Below are 15,564 nucleotides of genomic sequence, written 5' to 3'. Positions count from 1 at the left end.
TTGCCTTCGTGCGGGATCTCTGTGGCAGCCCTGTTCCTGCAGCAAGTCTTTGCCTGGGGCCCTGAGGTTGTCTGACGCATCCTTTCAAATCTAGATGGAGGTAGCCACACCTCCACAGCCCTTGCACTGTGCATCCCTGCAGAGTTAGCACTACATGGACGCTGCCAAGGTTTATGGCTTGTGCCTTCTGGGGCAGCAGCCCCCAGCTGCACCTAGGCCCACATAGCAAAGATTTTAAATGGCCCTGGGCAGGAAATCCTGAGGTCTCACAAGTGCTCTAGGCACTCCCCCAATACCATTCTGCTTCTAAGGCCCTACCACTCAAAGCCTGTGATGGGCACAGCAGCCACAAAGACCTCCAAAATGTCTTTGGGTCATTCTCCCATTGTCTTGATGAATACCACCTGACTTCCTTCTATCCTTATTAATCTCCTTATCAAACAGTCACTTGGCCACACCTTTGGTTTTCTCTCTAAACATGCTTTTTTATTCTTTACATGGCGAGGCTGAGAATTTTCCAAATCTCTACATTTTGCTTCTCTTTTTTATTAAGAAATTCCATCTTAAAATTGTTTCTCTGCTTGTATTTTACTATAAGCAGTTAAGAGAAGCCATGTAGTACCCTGAGCACTTTGCTGCTTAGCTATTCCTTCCACCAAATATCCTAGTTCATCACTCTTTTTATTTTTTTATGTTCTGGGATACATGTGCAGAATGTGCAGGTTTGTTATATAGGTATACGTGTACCATGATGGTTTGCTGCACCTGTCAACCTGTCATCTAGATTTTAAGCCCCGCATGCATTAGGTATTTGTCCTAACGATCTCCCTCCCCTTTCCCCCCCAACCCCCGATAGGCCCTGGTGTGTGTTGTTCCCCTCCTTGTGTCCAACTCCCACTTATAAGTGAGAACACACAGTGTTTGTTTTTCTGTTCCTGTGTTAGTTTGCTGAGAATGGTGGCTTCTAGCTCCATCCATGTCCCTGTAAAGGACATGATTTCATTCCTTTTGTTTTGTTTTGTTTTGTTTTGAGGCGGAGTCTCACTCTGTCTCCCAGGCTGGAGTGCAGTGGTGCCATCTCGGCTCACTGCAGCCTCCACCTCCTGGGTTCAAGTGATTCTCCTGCCTCAGCCTCCCAAATTGCTGGGATTACAGGCTAATTTTTGTATTTTTAGTAGAGACAAGGTTTCACCATGTTGGCCAGGCTGGTCTCAAACACCTGACCTCAGGTGATCCACCCACCTCGGCCTCCCAAAGTGCTGGGATTACAGACTTGAGCCACCACACCCGGCCAATCTCTTTTTTTTTTTTTAATGGCTGCACTAGTTTACCACTCTTAAGTTTTGCCTTCCACTAAATTCTAGGACATGGACATAACACGGCCAAGTTCTCTGCCACTTTGTAACAAAGATGGCCTTTCCTCCAATTTCCAATTGGAAATTGGAAATTGCTTCTCATTTCCATCTGAGGCCTCATCAGAATAGTCTTCACTGTCCATATTTTTACCAGCATTCTGGTCATGATCACTTAGGTAATCATTAAGAGAGAAGCTTTCCCTATATAGCTCTTCTTTTCTGAGCATTTAGTGTAGTAGAATCACACTTAATACTCCATTCACACCAATGTAAGTTTTTCCATCATTCACTTCAAAACCATTCCAGCCTCTATCCATTACCCAGTTTCAAAGCCGCTTCCAGCTGGGCACGGTGGCTCACGCCTGTAATCCCAGCACTTTGGGAGGCCGAGGCAGGTGGATCACGAGGTGAAGAGTTTGAGACCAGCCTGACCAACATGGTGAAACCCCATCTCTACTAAAAATACAAAAATTAGCCGGTCGTGGTGGCGCGCGCCTGTAATCCCAGTTACTAAGGAGGCTGAGGCAGGAGAATGGCTTGAACCCGGGAGGTGGAAGTTGCAGTGAGCCAAGATCACGCCACTGCACTCCAGCCTGGGCGACAGAGCAAGACTGTCTCAAAGAAAAAGCCACTTCCACTAAGACCAAAACAATGCAATTCTCCACAATCTCTTCCAGAAGACAAAAGCAGAGGACATACTTCCTAACTTATTCTATAAGTCCAGCATTACTCCAATACCAAAACCAGACAAAGACATTATAAGAAAACTCAGACTAATATCTCTCATGAACACAGATGCAAAAATCCACAAAATATTAGCAAATCAAGTCCAATCATGTATAAAAAGAATTAGGCACCAACTGGGATTTATTCCAGATATGCAAGGCTGATTCAACATTTGAAAATCAATTAATATTACCTGTCACATTAACAGTCTAAAAAGGAAAAATCACATGATCATGTCAATAAATGCAGAAAAAGCATACAACAAAACCCAGCACCCATTCATTAAACTCTCATCAACTAGGAATAGAGGTAAACTTCCTCAACTTGATAAAAAACGTACAAAAACCCTATAGCTAACATATTTAATGTCAAACTTACTAAATCAGAGTGTTATCATTGCAAGGTGGAAACTTAGGTTGCTATGCAGGGGTGAAGATATTTCATCAGAAAGAAAAATAACTCAGACTCCAGAATCGTTTCTAATCATCCAACAATCATTTATTGTTCACTATTCTAGGAGTTGTAACACTTCTCAGTATATTCAGGAGAAATGAGAGGAGTAACTGTCTCATTGCTAAATAATCGTGCACAGTTTGGAGTACAGTGCCTTGACCATTAATTCCACAAAGCTGCTATGAGCAGAGGTACGACGGTCATGTTGACATGAACCAGGAAGTCTTAACAGGGTAGATGGTTGGGAAAAAAGTGAGGGTATGACGAAAGGCATAATCAGAGAACTCAAAAGAGATGTCAAAGTTAGGAACTTTGAATTGAGGATCTCAAATCACAGTAATGGATAAGATTGCTAAGGTAGTGGCTCTCAAAGAGGTTCAAAGTAATACTAAGCTGTTATTTGTTCGTGTTTCCCTCATTCTCTCATGAATGCACAATGGAGTTTTCCAGAGGCTACATTATCACACCAGACTGAATGTAGAAGCACATAAGAGAATTCTGCTATTAAGCCAGACATTAAAGATAGAGTATTTGCAAAAATGTTAAATAATGCCACTCTTTTCACTCTTTTTGTTTTGGAAATTATAGGTATTTTCCCATAAAAATATGGTATTAATATTAACAAGTGTTGGGGTTATTATTGCTAATAATAAAAAAATTAAAATAAATATTTTTAAATGTTTCCATTTTAATCTTATAAAATACATTTTAGGCCAGGTGCAGTAGCTCATGCCTATAATCCCAGAACTTTGGGAAGTTGAGGCAGGAGGACTGCTTTAGCCCAGGAGTTCAAGACCAGCCTGGGCAACGTAGTGAGACCCCGTCTCTAAAAAAAATTTTTTTTAAATGAGTTAGGCATGGTGGTGCTTACCTATAGTCCCAGCTAATCAGGAGACTGAGGAGGGAAGATGGCTTGAGCCCAGGAGTTCAGGGCAAGCCATGATCATGCCACTACACTCCAGCTTGGGCAAGAGAGCAAGGCCCTGTCTCAAAAAATAAAAATAAATTAAAATCTTATATTTTAGAGCAGTTTTTAGATTTACAGAAAAATTGCAAAGATAGTACAAAGTGCCCATATATCCCAGTTGTCCCGATTACAAACATCTTTCTTACACTACAAATGTATGGTACAGTTGTCACAATACTGGACCAATACTAATACATTATTATTAATTAAAGTCCATACTTTGTTCGGAACTCCTCAGTTTTTCCCCAATGTCCTTTTCCTTTTCCAGGATCCTATCCAAGATATAATATTACATTTACTTGTCATGTGTCCTTAGGCGCCTCTTGGCTGTGACAGTTTCTCAGACTTTCCTTGTTTTTGATGACTTTGACAGTTTTAAGGGGTACTGGTGAGGTATTTTGTAGAATGTCCCCCTGGTGGAATTTACCAGGTGTTTTTTTCATGATTAGACCGGGGTTATGGGGAGGAGGACCACAGAGGGAAAGTGTTGTTTTATCGCATCATATCAAGGGTACATACTATCAACCTGACACTGGTATGTTGACCTTGATCACCCAGTGAGGTTGTATTTGTCAGCTTTCTCCACTGTGAAGTTGCTTTTCCCCTCCACACTCCCTGTCTGTACTATACTCTTGGAAAGACGTCACAATGCATAGCCCACACTTAAGTAGTAGGGAGTTGTATATCACCTCCTTCAGGGCAGAATACCCACATACATTATTTGGAATTCTGTATAGGAAATTTGTCTCTTCTCCTCCATTTATTTATGCATTCAATCTCATTTATTTGTATCAGCATGGACTCATGGATATTTAATTTTATGCTTTGGGTTACAATCGAAAACTATTTTATTTTGTTGCCCAAATTGTCCAGCTTTGGCCACAGGGAACTTTTCAGTTGGCTCCTGAGTTTATGTTAATTTTTAATATAGATAGCTATTACCCACATAAACAAAAGCTGTTTGGGGTCCTTGATAATTTGTGAGTGTAAAGAGGTCCTAAGACCAAAATGTTTGGGAACCACCGCTCTAGGGATCCTCTGGCTGACCCGAATCCCCGGTGTGTGTGCGCGCTTCGTCTGCAGGCAGGAGTTATGGTCTGGGCAGAAGCAAAGTAGGCCACACTCGCCTGCCCTTGGGAACACCCACTTCTCCGTGCCACGCCCGTTCCTAAGGTTTTCTCTGGGTCTGAAACGCGGGGGTCCCCAAGAAGACGAAGGAGGCTGCCATGCCTTTCCCGCGAACGCCACGGCGCGGCGCCCGGCTCACAGGGCGAGTCGCCCACCCGCGAGTCCGGAAGGGCCCGGCATCTTGGCTAAAGCTCAGCGTTCTCCTCCGAGGCTGGGGCCCCGGCCAGGCCCGGCCTGAGCGGTCTCCCCTCACTCTGCGGCTCGCTCTCCCGGGCTACTCCGGCGCGCAGGTGCTGCGCCCGCGGGAGAGAGCGATCCTGCGGCCGTGGCGGACGCTGGGAGGAGCCTCCCGGCTCTCCTCTCGGGAGCGCGTCCCCGTGCCCTCCAGCTGCCCGTCCCTGCTGAAAGCATCCGGACAGCTCCCCGGGTCGCGGCCCTGGGGCCCGCCAGATCCCTGCCCTGCACCCCGCTCTCCCCTCTCTGGCCCAGAGGGCTGCGCCTGACAGATCCTTTCCTCTGCAAGACAGAGATAAGCAGCGATAAACAGCTAAGGCTGGAGACCCGGCTAATTGATACAATAAGTTCTCTAATTGCCTCGAAAATAAGGTAATGATTTGGCAGAGGGAATGCTTTGATCTTATCAGGCAAGAGAGACCTCTCCAAAGGAAACCTCAGAGAAGGGCTGGAGGCCTCGGACTTGGGGGTGTGAAGCCCAAGGACAGCCTGCTTTCCCCGCCCTCCCCCGACCCTGCGTGTCCATGGTCCCCAGCCTCACCCTCCGGCTTTTCATGGAAAGACCCTTCTCCTGTGATGACTGGAGGAGAGTACACATACATAACACAGGGGTTAGGAGAGGAGGAGGGGGTGGGTTCTGGGTTTTTCAGGAACAGGAGGACGGCTGAAATGATTGGTCCAGTTTTAGAGAAGCTATGGAGAAGGAAATTGGGGGAGAGGGGATTGCAGACAGGGATTGTGGAAAACCTGACTTGGCTCAAGTCTGATGATGTTTCTTACACAGTGAGGGCTGCTGATTTGAGCTTTTCAGGCAGGAGGGAGTGACAAAGGGAGGAGAACTTTGAGTGTCCTGCCTTCTCCAAGAATCTGCACACACACTCACACACACACCATTGCTCTGCGCTGTGGGTGTCCCTGCCTGGCAGAGGCCCCAGCACAAAGAGGATTAGAGAGATGAGCTAATCTGGTTTGTATCCCAGACATGGCCCCAGAAAGGGACCTTGTCCACCCTGATATGTAAGGATGTGAAGGAGGGAGGAGTCTTTCTTTGGGGGCCTGCTGGCTGACAGTACCAGAGACCCCACTCCACTGGAGTCCCTAGGATACTGCAGTCCTGACTTCAGGGTCAGATTTAGGAAGCAGAAAGATGGTCGGTCCCACAGAAGGAACTAGATCGCTACCCTACTTGTTTCACCAGTGGAGAAACTGAAGCCTGAAGTGGGAAAGTGATTTACAGAGTCATGCCAATAGTGCATGGCTGTGTTGGGGGAAAAAACCCTCAGGTTTTCTAACTTTTTTCTGGTCCAGTGCTCCCTGCACTGTGTTGTAGGAGCTTCAAGGGAAAGGTATGACACAGAGAGAGGGCAAGAGAAAGAGATGAAGACAGAAGCAAAGATACACACCAAGGAAAATAGAGGTGCGCACACACACACATGCACAGAGAGACGGAGAAAGCCACAGAGAGTCAGAAACGACATGGAGAGACAGGTGGAGAGAGTGAAAAAAAGAGTAAGACAAACGGTCATACAGATTCATGCAGAGAGATACACACGGAGAGACAGGGAGTGACACAATCTGACAGGGGGACAGTTAAGAGACGGATTCAGAAAGAGGACAGAGACATTCAGACAGGGAGGGGGAGGCAGGCCAACTTAGATACACAGAGAGACAAATGAAGACAGGGAGATAAACACAAGAGACCGATGCAAATAGATGGAGAATGACAGAAACAAGAGCCAGAGAGAGACCCAGGGAGATGGAGACTCAGAGAAGAGACATGGGGAGAGTATGAGAACAAGAGGCAGCGTGAACTGAGGAAGGCAGAGTGGGAGGGAGGCAGGCCGTGCCCTCTGCAGATATTTGTCCATTGGAAACAACTCTCACTTCCAGATCATTCTAGGGCCCAGAACAGGTGGTAGGGAGAGAAAGAGAGCTTAGTGCTTAGCCTGTGTGATACAGGCAGACTGGGAACCCTCCCTTGGGGAGAGGCTGGTCAGTGACCACCCAGGATCCCAGCAGCACACCCACTGGCCTCACACAGAACCTGGGCCACCCGCCCGGAATGGCCGTCAGCCCGCCCACCGCCTGGCTCCAGTCTGATTACAGCCAAAGTGCCAAAAGGCTCCAGACACCCCCATTGCCCACCCCCCTCGTCTCACCTCCCCACGCCTCCTCTCCTCCTTCCCCTTCTCCTTTAGATCCCTCTCTTCCTTTCTTCCTAGTCCTCAGGGGAGCAGTTTGTGCCCCTGTTTAGCCACTAGCTGGGAGGAAAGGGGTACTCCTCCATCAAGCCCGCTTTCCTGGCTTGGGGCTGGATGCTCCTTCCCTCCAAAGCCCTCTTGGTCTGGCCTCTTTGAGACACGTTCCACGCCTCGCCTAAGAGCTCATAAATACCAAGGAGAGGCCAGCCAGGCTGTGTACAAAGTGTGGATCCCCACTCTTTTCCCCCCTTAACAGCTCCTGGGTTTTTCCCAAGCTTCCTTTACTTCCCCAGACACCTGCATGGGGTGGCAGGGCAAGAGGTGAGGCATTAGTTACCTGTGTGAACCTGGCTCTATTTCAAATAAGACCTGCCTTGGTTTGCAAAGAAATCTCAGGAAAGGCGTCTCAGGGCCCCTTGTGCAAGCAGCAGGCTCAGGAATTCCTTGACTCCCATCCAAACCTCCCCCCAGCCCCTTCTTGGCCTTTCTCTCTGCTCATTACCATCCACACCACCTCCCACCCACCGGGAAAAAGAGAAGGTCATCGCCAAAGGGGCCCAGGGAAGGGGAGCCTTCTGGAGGATAGAGCTGGGCGGGGTAAGAGCTGTTTACCCACACCCCAGCTCCCCTTAGCTCATCTCCCCTCCCATCCAAGGGCCAGCAAAAATTCAAAATCATTCAGCCACGCATAGCTGAGAACAGAGTGAAGAGAACTCTTAACTCTGCCCCACCAGAGAGCAGAGCATAAGGTGATATCAAGGGTGAGAGTGGACCCTTCTTCTTTGGGCACCCACTTTTGAGAGGACAGGAGGAGGCTCTAGTGCCACTATGAGGAAGAGGGTGGACCTGACTCTGCTGGCCGGGTGGAAGCTGTCCTGCTGGAGGCCCCAGGTAATCTGGCAGCTTTCAGGGAACCTGGGATTCTTCCTCAGGTCTCTACTGATACTGTTCACTATGTCTGCAGCATGCACCCTTGAACCTCAGCAGAGCCTAGTGTGCCACCCACAGACAGTTTTATTACATTTCCATGAAAATGCCTTGGGAGAAATGCCTTTTGCTCCTTGTTATTTAGGATACCCTGGCCAGTGTTGGGCACACAGCAGGTGCTCAGTAAGTGCTGACTTGACTCCATGCAGGGTTCTACAGACCAGAACTTAACTCTCAGATCAGTGACTCCTCCCTCTGGCTCCCAGAACTGAGAGTGAGAGTGTGGAATAAAATGAAGATGCAGGTCAGGAGCTAGCTTGAGCCTCTGGCCTTGACCCTCTGCCTGGCAGCCCCACAACAGGCCTTTGCGTGAGGAACTGAGCTCTCCAGTAGTGTCTAGGACCTTGAGACTGGAAGTTTATTTTGAGATTTGAAGTTCCAAAGAGGCAGATCCCAGAAAACCTCTTCTCTGGCTCCATATTTGTTCTCTAGTTAAGTGGCTGAGTGCAGCTCTTGCAGTCAGCTGGCTCCTGCAGCCTGGGATTCCTCCTGGGGAGCTGGGGACTCAGAGGAGAGGGGATGAAGAAGCAGAAGGAGCCAAGCCTCATCCTAGGTTGTCCACTCTGGGGGCAGAGGTGACTTGTAAACCTTAGAGAGAAGTCTAGTCCCCTCACCCACTTCCTTCCCTCTCAGAGCTGCTGATGTTTCTGGCTGCAACCCCCCTCACCCCACCCTTCAGCTCAGAAACATGCTTTTAAATTTTTTTTATTTCTATTTATTTATTTTGTGACAGGGTCTCACTCTGTTGCCCAGGCTGGAGTGCAGTGGTGCATTCATGCCTCACTGCAGCCTTGACTTCCTGGGCGTAAACAATCCTGTTGCCTCAGCCTCTCAAGTAGCTGGGACCACAGGTTTGCACCTGGCTAATTAAAAAATTTTTTTGGGTCTCACCGTATTGACCAGGCTAGTCTAACTCCTGTGCTCAAGCCATCCTCCCAACTCGGCCTCCCAATGTGCTGGGATTACAGGCGTAAGCCACCAAGCCCGGGCCTCAAAAACATGCTTTAATACTTGAGCATCTATGTTGTGCCAAGACACAGTCCCACTTGACTATAAAGACAGCTCGGGCCAAAGAAGGGGCCTCAGAAGTGATTTGGGGGCCCATGTGGGCGAGTCCACTCTAGGTTAGGGCTGATGTGATCATCTTCAGCCAACTTTCCCCCTCCCTGCGCTTTCCACCAACCCCAGGCCCATATGTAGAAATAAACACAGGGCCAGAGTCACACCCAGGTCTAAACACACAGGGGAGTCTGGGAGAGGCTGCTGGAGCTCCAAGACTGCCCTGTGTAGGGATGGGGCTGGGTTGGGAGGAGGTAAAAGAGTGGTCCTAGGAAAGGGGCCCAGCCAAGAAGGAGCCTGGGCTCAATCCTCTCCCACCTGCCCCTCTCAGGAAAACTAAGCACAGAGTCTGTGCCTTTCTAAGGAAATAGCCGGGCCAAACGGAGCCCACCCAACAAAAAGAAAGGGAGAGAAGGGGAAGAAAATAAGTTAGCTGGTTGGCCACAAAGGATATGGTCCCAGTTTCTGTGCCAGGAAGTCAGCCCTGAGAGGTCTCTGTATTCAGTCCTCTCCAACTTCCATCTAACTCCAGCCCAGACCCCACTTTCTACCCAAGCGGGGAGCACTGCCTCCCATTCATGACTTGGAGCACCTCAGGGACTCATCTGAAGTCTCTTCCTCCACACACTCCGCTCCAGCTGGATGGCCTTCTCGATAACCCTTGTACACCAGCCCACTCCTGCCTTTGGGTCCCTGTATGGGCTCTGCCCTCCGCTTGGGATGCTCTTCACCAGGAAGCTGCCTGGCTCGTTTCCTTGCCTCCTTCAAATCTCTGCTTGCATGTCACCTTAATGAGGCCTACCCTGATCATCCTAGTTGCAACTGTAACCATTCCCTTGACTGTGCTCTCTTTACCACTGCACTTACTACTTTCTAAGATACTCTGTTTTACTTCTGATGTTTATTGTTTATGGTCTATCCTCCTGCAATAGAATGCAAACTCCATGAGGGCATAGATTGTTCACCGATGTGTCCCTAGTGCCTAGCACAGTCCTGGCATGTGGTAGAAAATAAGTATTTGTTGAATTAATGAATGCACTCAGCACCTTACCACAGAAACTGGGGGTAAAGGAGTGTCACCGTAGGTTGGGGACAGGAGGGAAGTGCTTGCAGCCCCTTCCCACTCTGCCCACCTGGCCGTCACCCACTGAAGTTGGGGCTGCGGAGTGAGGGGCGCTAGGACCCGGAGGCGGTGGGGAGAGAGGTTAAAGGTTCCTCTGAAACCTTCTCCACTATCTCTGTCTCTGAGATGTCTGCAGCCAGCTGCACCCCATCTGCTTACACTCGGGAGGCACCTCTAACGCCACCACCGCCCCCCACCCCCAATCAAGGACTGACAGTGAATTTGCAGTTGGGGGCATCGGCAGTTACTAGTGAGTTGTTTACACCAGGACTTTAAAATCATATGAGGAGGCAGGAAAGACACCTGCGAGGTGGGAGAAACTCAGGCTGAAGAAGGGACTGGAGCCAGACCCCAGGTGAACTCTGAACTCTCGAAGTTGGAAAGCCCAGGATTTTAAAAAGAATTTTACTTCTGACTAAGGGCCACTGTGCCCACAGGGCCTGTACCTGCTATCCTGGAAGGTTTGAGGGTTGGGGTGGTGGGGAGAGGAGAGTCACTTTCGGCAGACTGCACCTCCCCACCCCTTCCCGATTTACCACGCCCCCAGGCGCTGTGCGGGCGGAGGGAGGGTGAGGGAGCAGTGGGGAGGAGGCAGGGTGAGAAGGCGAAGGAGGGAAAAAGCTCCAGGGCTTCCACTCTCTCGGCAGGACCCCCACCCTGGCCTCTGGTGCGGGAAAACCTCCCAGCTGTTTCTGATTCTTTCATACTCTCAGCCCCGCCCGAGAGGGTGGAGGACCGAGGCACAGAGGGGGAGCGGGGAGAGACTGAGCTCCGCTGAGCCCAGGAGTAAGGGGTGGCGGGGGGAGTCCGCAGGTGCCCCCTTAGCGTCGGCAGTAGATTCCTGGTCTGTAAAGAAAAGCATCCGGGCCGGGCAGGCCGGGCAGGCAGGAGCCAGGTCTAAACGTGATGCATTGGGGGTGGGGGGTGCAGTGGGTCAGAAGAAGCAGGGGCGATGAGCTCTAGCTGAAAGCATCCCCTGCCCGAAGCCGACTGCCCACGGCGCCCCTGTAGGCAGTGTTGAAAAGGTAGTTAAGATCTCCAACTCCCGGTAGCAGGGACTCTACCCATTTCACAGAAGCGCAAGGATGGAGGAAATGAGTGCATCCTTCGTGCTCAGCGCCGATGTCACTGTAGGTCGGGGACAGGAGGGAAGTGCCCGCATCCCCTTCCCGCTCCGCCAGCCTGGCCGTCACCCACAGAAGTGGGGCTGCTGAGTGAAGGGCGCTAGGACCCGGTGGCGCGGTGTCGGCAGGGACTGGGCGCTCGGGTCGCAGGAGGGAGCCGCGAAGTCCCGTCGCAGCGTGCGGGAGCAGGTGGGGGTGCGGCGCGGTGGCGCGCGGGAGCCCCGAGGGGCGGAGGCGGCCGCTACACCTAGGGCGTCGCGGAGCGCCCCGGGCTTGGCGCGGGCGGAGCCGCCCTAAGGGCCGCGCGTGTCCCGGGCCTCGGCCCCGCCCCGTCCCGTCCAATGAGAGCCCGCGGCCGAAGGGGCTGTCCGCACACTAGGCCCGCAGCTCCCTTCAGCGCCGCAGACCCTCTGACACCGCACCCGGTGCTCAAGCAGCGCGCCCCAGACCCCGGGTTCGGCGCGCCGTCGTCGGCTTCCGGACATCGCAACTTGCGCCCCTCTCCGGGATCCTGCTCCCGGGCTCTGGACCCCAGGTGACCCTAGGTCCCCAGCCGCCGGCGAACACCATGGCCCCCCAGGGGGGTGAGGTAGGAGCAGCCTGAGAACCCCCAGAAGGTGCCCCGTCCACGCCCCTCCGGGCTGCGCGGCGGGAGTCTTCGGGGAGCTATGCTGAGACCGGGTGGTGCGGAGGAAGCTGCGCAGCTCTCGCTTCGGCGCGCCAGCGCCCCGGTCCCTGTGCCGTCGCCCGCGGCCCCCGACGGCTCCCGGGCTTCGGCCCGCCTAGGACTTGCCTGCCTTCTGCTCCTGCTGCTGCTGACGCTGCCGGCCCGCGTAGACACGTCCTGGTGGTAAGTGTAGCTCTCAGGCTGGGCGGGTGAGGCGCTTGGTAGGAGAGGCCGGAGGCGCCTGGAGGGACTGGCTGCTCACGGGACCAGGCTGTTGCTTCGACGGAGTTGGAGACGATTCGGGCAGGACTGTCACTGAAATCTGAAGTCTCGGGGTGGCGGGAGGGTGAGGCGCCGCGTCTTACACGACTGGTGAGAAAGGCGTTGGGCATTCGGAGCAAGGACGCCCGGTGGTCGCGGCTCCTTAGGCCTCCATGTGCTGTACCCCCTCTATTTCAGCTCAAGCTCCTTAGGGCAGAAGCTACCTTCCGAGTTTCCCTCAGGGTGAGTTCAAGGAGCCAATAACCTTCCGGGGCCCGCAATAGCTTCGCGAGGGCTCCAATCGCCTAAGGTCGCCCTCTGAGAGGTGGAGAAAGGGGCAGCTCGCTAGTCTAGCCCACCTGTACCACAGGAAGGCTTTGGTGAGGCAGCAGCACCCAGCCGAGGCTTAGAAATGGAATCGAGGCAAAATTTACCCCATTAACTCCCACAATTAAAATAAACAAAACGCATGGGTTTGCATTATCTAGGCGTTTGTCTTCAGCCACCGTTTTGAGGATGTCACTTGGAAACTTTGTCTCCCTCCCGTCTTCCTATTCTTTCCCATCTCCCATTTCTCCCCTCCAAGAGCCAGAGGGCTGCGGAGTCCCAAGGTACTAAGAGACCCCCTCCCCAGATTTCTTGCAGGCCCTAGACTCCAGACACTTCACAAGAGGGCAGATGAGGCAAAAAGGCATTACAGATCCACTGGATGTCTGGTGTCTGTTCTTCTTAGAATCCTCCCTGCCCCCTACTCCTTGGATGGCACTCATCACCTTCCCTTAGGAGAAGAAGCTGCTTTCCCTTCTTCCCCACCCTGGGGAGAGGGCAAGGCAGGGAGAGTTGAACCTAGAAAAGACTCAGTCTTTCCTCTTCACCCCGCAATCAAACTGGCCTCTTGGACTAGGCTATTGTCCCTCTCCACCAGGCAGTGCCCCCCTTCCTTTCCTTACTCCGTTCTTCTTCCCGTGCAAGCCCCCCTCCCCCAAATGTGGTCTCTTCTCCCCTTGCACCCTGTGGCTTTTCTCCTCTTGACTTGGAATCTTGGCTGAAGGGTGAGGGGTAGCTGGCTGAGGGGCCGCCAGCTTGGGCTGCAGATTCCTATCATTTCAAGATGCATCTCTCCTTATCCCAACCCCCACCCCCTGTTTTCCTGTTTCAGAAAAATCTCTTTTGGATTTTTTTTTTTAAATCTCTGCAGTGTTGGGGAAGGCGAGGAGGGGGGTTTCTGGATGGGGGAACAGAGAGGCCTATATCTTACATCTGGCTTGAAACATTCTTTTAGAAAGAGAAAGGGGAGAAGGGGGATGAGGAGAAAAACCTTCCAAAGTTCTGAGTGAGATCAAAGCTACCTTTTGCCCTTATGAGCTTGGTCTGGCTGGGGACTTGGCATCTTCAGGGTCTTTGTTGAGACAACATGAAGTAACCGCTGCCCATCTTTATCTGGCTCAGATAGCTGTTTGCTTTTTGGGACTCTTGATTGCTTCTTACCAGTTTGGGATATAGTCTTGGGGACCAATTGGTGTTTGGGTGAGGAAGTGTCACTCTGGTAATTTCAGCATCCTGACAGTGGTTCCTAAAGACCCAAATGGGGGTCTTCCTCGTCCCCATTTTGTACCATTGACTACTCCCTCTCCCTTTTCCTTTCTCCCTCTACTACCCTCCCCTGATGTGGTTCATATTAAAAATTCTGGAAAAATTCCTGGGTGAAAGAGCTAGGGAGGGAGGGAGGTGACACACAGAGTGACTTAGCAGCCCCTGTGAAAAGGAGGAAGGCTGCAACAGGGCCAGGATGGGAAGTGGGTACAGAGGTTGTTTCGGCCTCCTTGCTCCACACCTGTCATAGCTACAGGCCCAGATGCCTGCCTCAGTGATCACCACTTGTGGGATAAGGTGAAAAGCTACCTTCTAAAGGCAGGCTAAGCTCCCAAGCCTTTCTCTTAAGAAAAAACCAGCAAGATTGATGTTCTGTACAACCCGTGGAAGAGAAATGCCTGTTGACTCTGGTGTGTTCATGTTCCACCCTGGAGCAGAAGGCCATCATTTTCACCAGTTAATAGTTGGATTTTTCTCGTAGCTTGAGATTCTTCCGCTTACTCTCTAACCACTGCCCTCCCTCTATCTATCCTAAACAGACCAAGAAATAGGGGGCTTCCAGCATGTGCTTTCCTGTTTCATTTTGCATTCTGTAGGGGGTTGGATGTAGGGAATCACAAGAACAGGATTGTATTCATAGGCTCACAAAGGGAGAGAAACACAAAGTGGTATCATATTGTTAGCATTACTGTTACCAACAGCAGTTGCTTTTAATAAGCCCTTACTGAGCTTCAGGCACTATGGCCAAACACCTTATGAGCATGATCTTTGTCAATCTGAAATAATCCAGTGAGATGGGATCTATTATCATCCTTATTTCACAAATGAAAGTGAGGGATGCTGTGGCATTAAGAGCAGATTCATGGAGGCTAATAGTGTTATCCCTGTGTTCAAAGTTCTATATGTGCTGGGCTGAACCGTGTACACTAGGGGCTGTACACGAAAGGAGGAAAGAAAAAAAAAAGCGGATCCCTAGCCCGTTTGTGTCTTTAACATACAAACATAAAACATCTGCAGATAGGCTGGCAACTGTTGACAAGTAAAGCTGTAATGGAAATGGGAGTTAATGGCTGGCTAGAGGGAGAAGGGAGTTGGGGATAAATCAGAACAGTTAGGTGTTTATTCAACAAGTAGTGATTGCGTACCTACTATGTGCCAGGCACTGTTCTCAGTACTGGGGATATTGAAGTGAACAAAACCGACGAAAATCCCTGCCTTTGTGGAGCAGTGCATCCAAACCATGTGAGGATCTTGGTGAAATGCAGATTCTGTTATGGTAGGCCTTGGGTGGGGCCTGAGTGTCTGCGTTTCTAACGAATCCCCAGATGATACAGATACTGCTGTTCTGGGGACCACACTTTGAGTAGCAAGGGGCTAGAGTAGTGTATGCCTCACTTTGTCAAATGAAGGGATGTGAATTGGCCAAAAGCAGGTGAAGAGAAGCATTCTGGGGCAGGAAGCTGGGAAGGAAGTGAAGAACTTCCAGAAGGAAAAAACAAAGCTAGAGTCGGGGCATGTAACACTCTACCAGATCATGAGGTAGGACATGCCTTAAATATCTTTGTGTCCCTAACATCTGAGCTCAGTGCTTGGCACATGGTAGACATTTTGCAGGCATGTGTTGAACTGAGAGGAAGATGTGGTTAGCCTCAGGCTCAGCTTTATTGGAGGCTCCCTACACTAACT

General features: G+C 50.9%; 1 protein-coding gene across 3 annotated transcripts in view; it reads left to right on the top strand.

Annotated features, from left to right (window-relative positions):
- Positions 1-15,564, top strand: part of WNT2B (Wnt family member 2B) — a 62,424-nt gene that overhangs the window by 29,537 nt on the left and 17,323 nt on the right. The window contains exon 1 of one of the 3 annotated variants that reach the window (XM_030824836.1): positions 11,511-12,207. The exons of the other annotated variants lie outside the window; for them this stretch is intronic. Coding sequence (XP_030680696.1) covers positions 12,026-12,207 — 182 coding nt within the window. The 5' untranslated portion in view covers positions 11,511-12,025. Of the gene's footprint in view, positions 1-11,510; positions 12,208-15,564 lie in introns of those variants that run through there. 3 annotated transcript variants of the gene reach the window in all.

Source organism: Nomascus leucogenys, chromosome 12, assembly GCF_006542625.1.
Source record: "Nomascus leucogenys isolate Asia chromosome 12, Asia_NLE_v1, whole genome shotgun sequence".
NCBI classification, from domain to species: domain Eukaryota; kingdom Metazoa; phylum Chordata; class Mammalia; order Primates; family Hylobatidae; genus Nomascus; species Nomascus leucogenys.
Note: the sequence above shows the minus strand (reverse complement) of the source record. Positions and strands in the feature narration are given on the sequence as shown.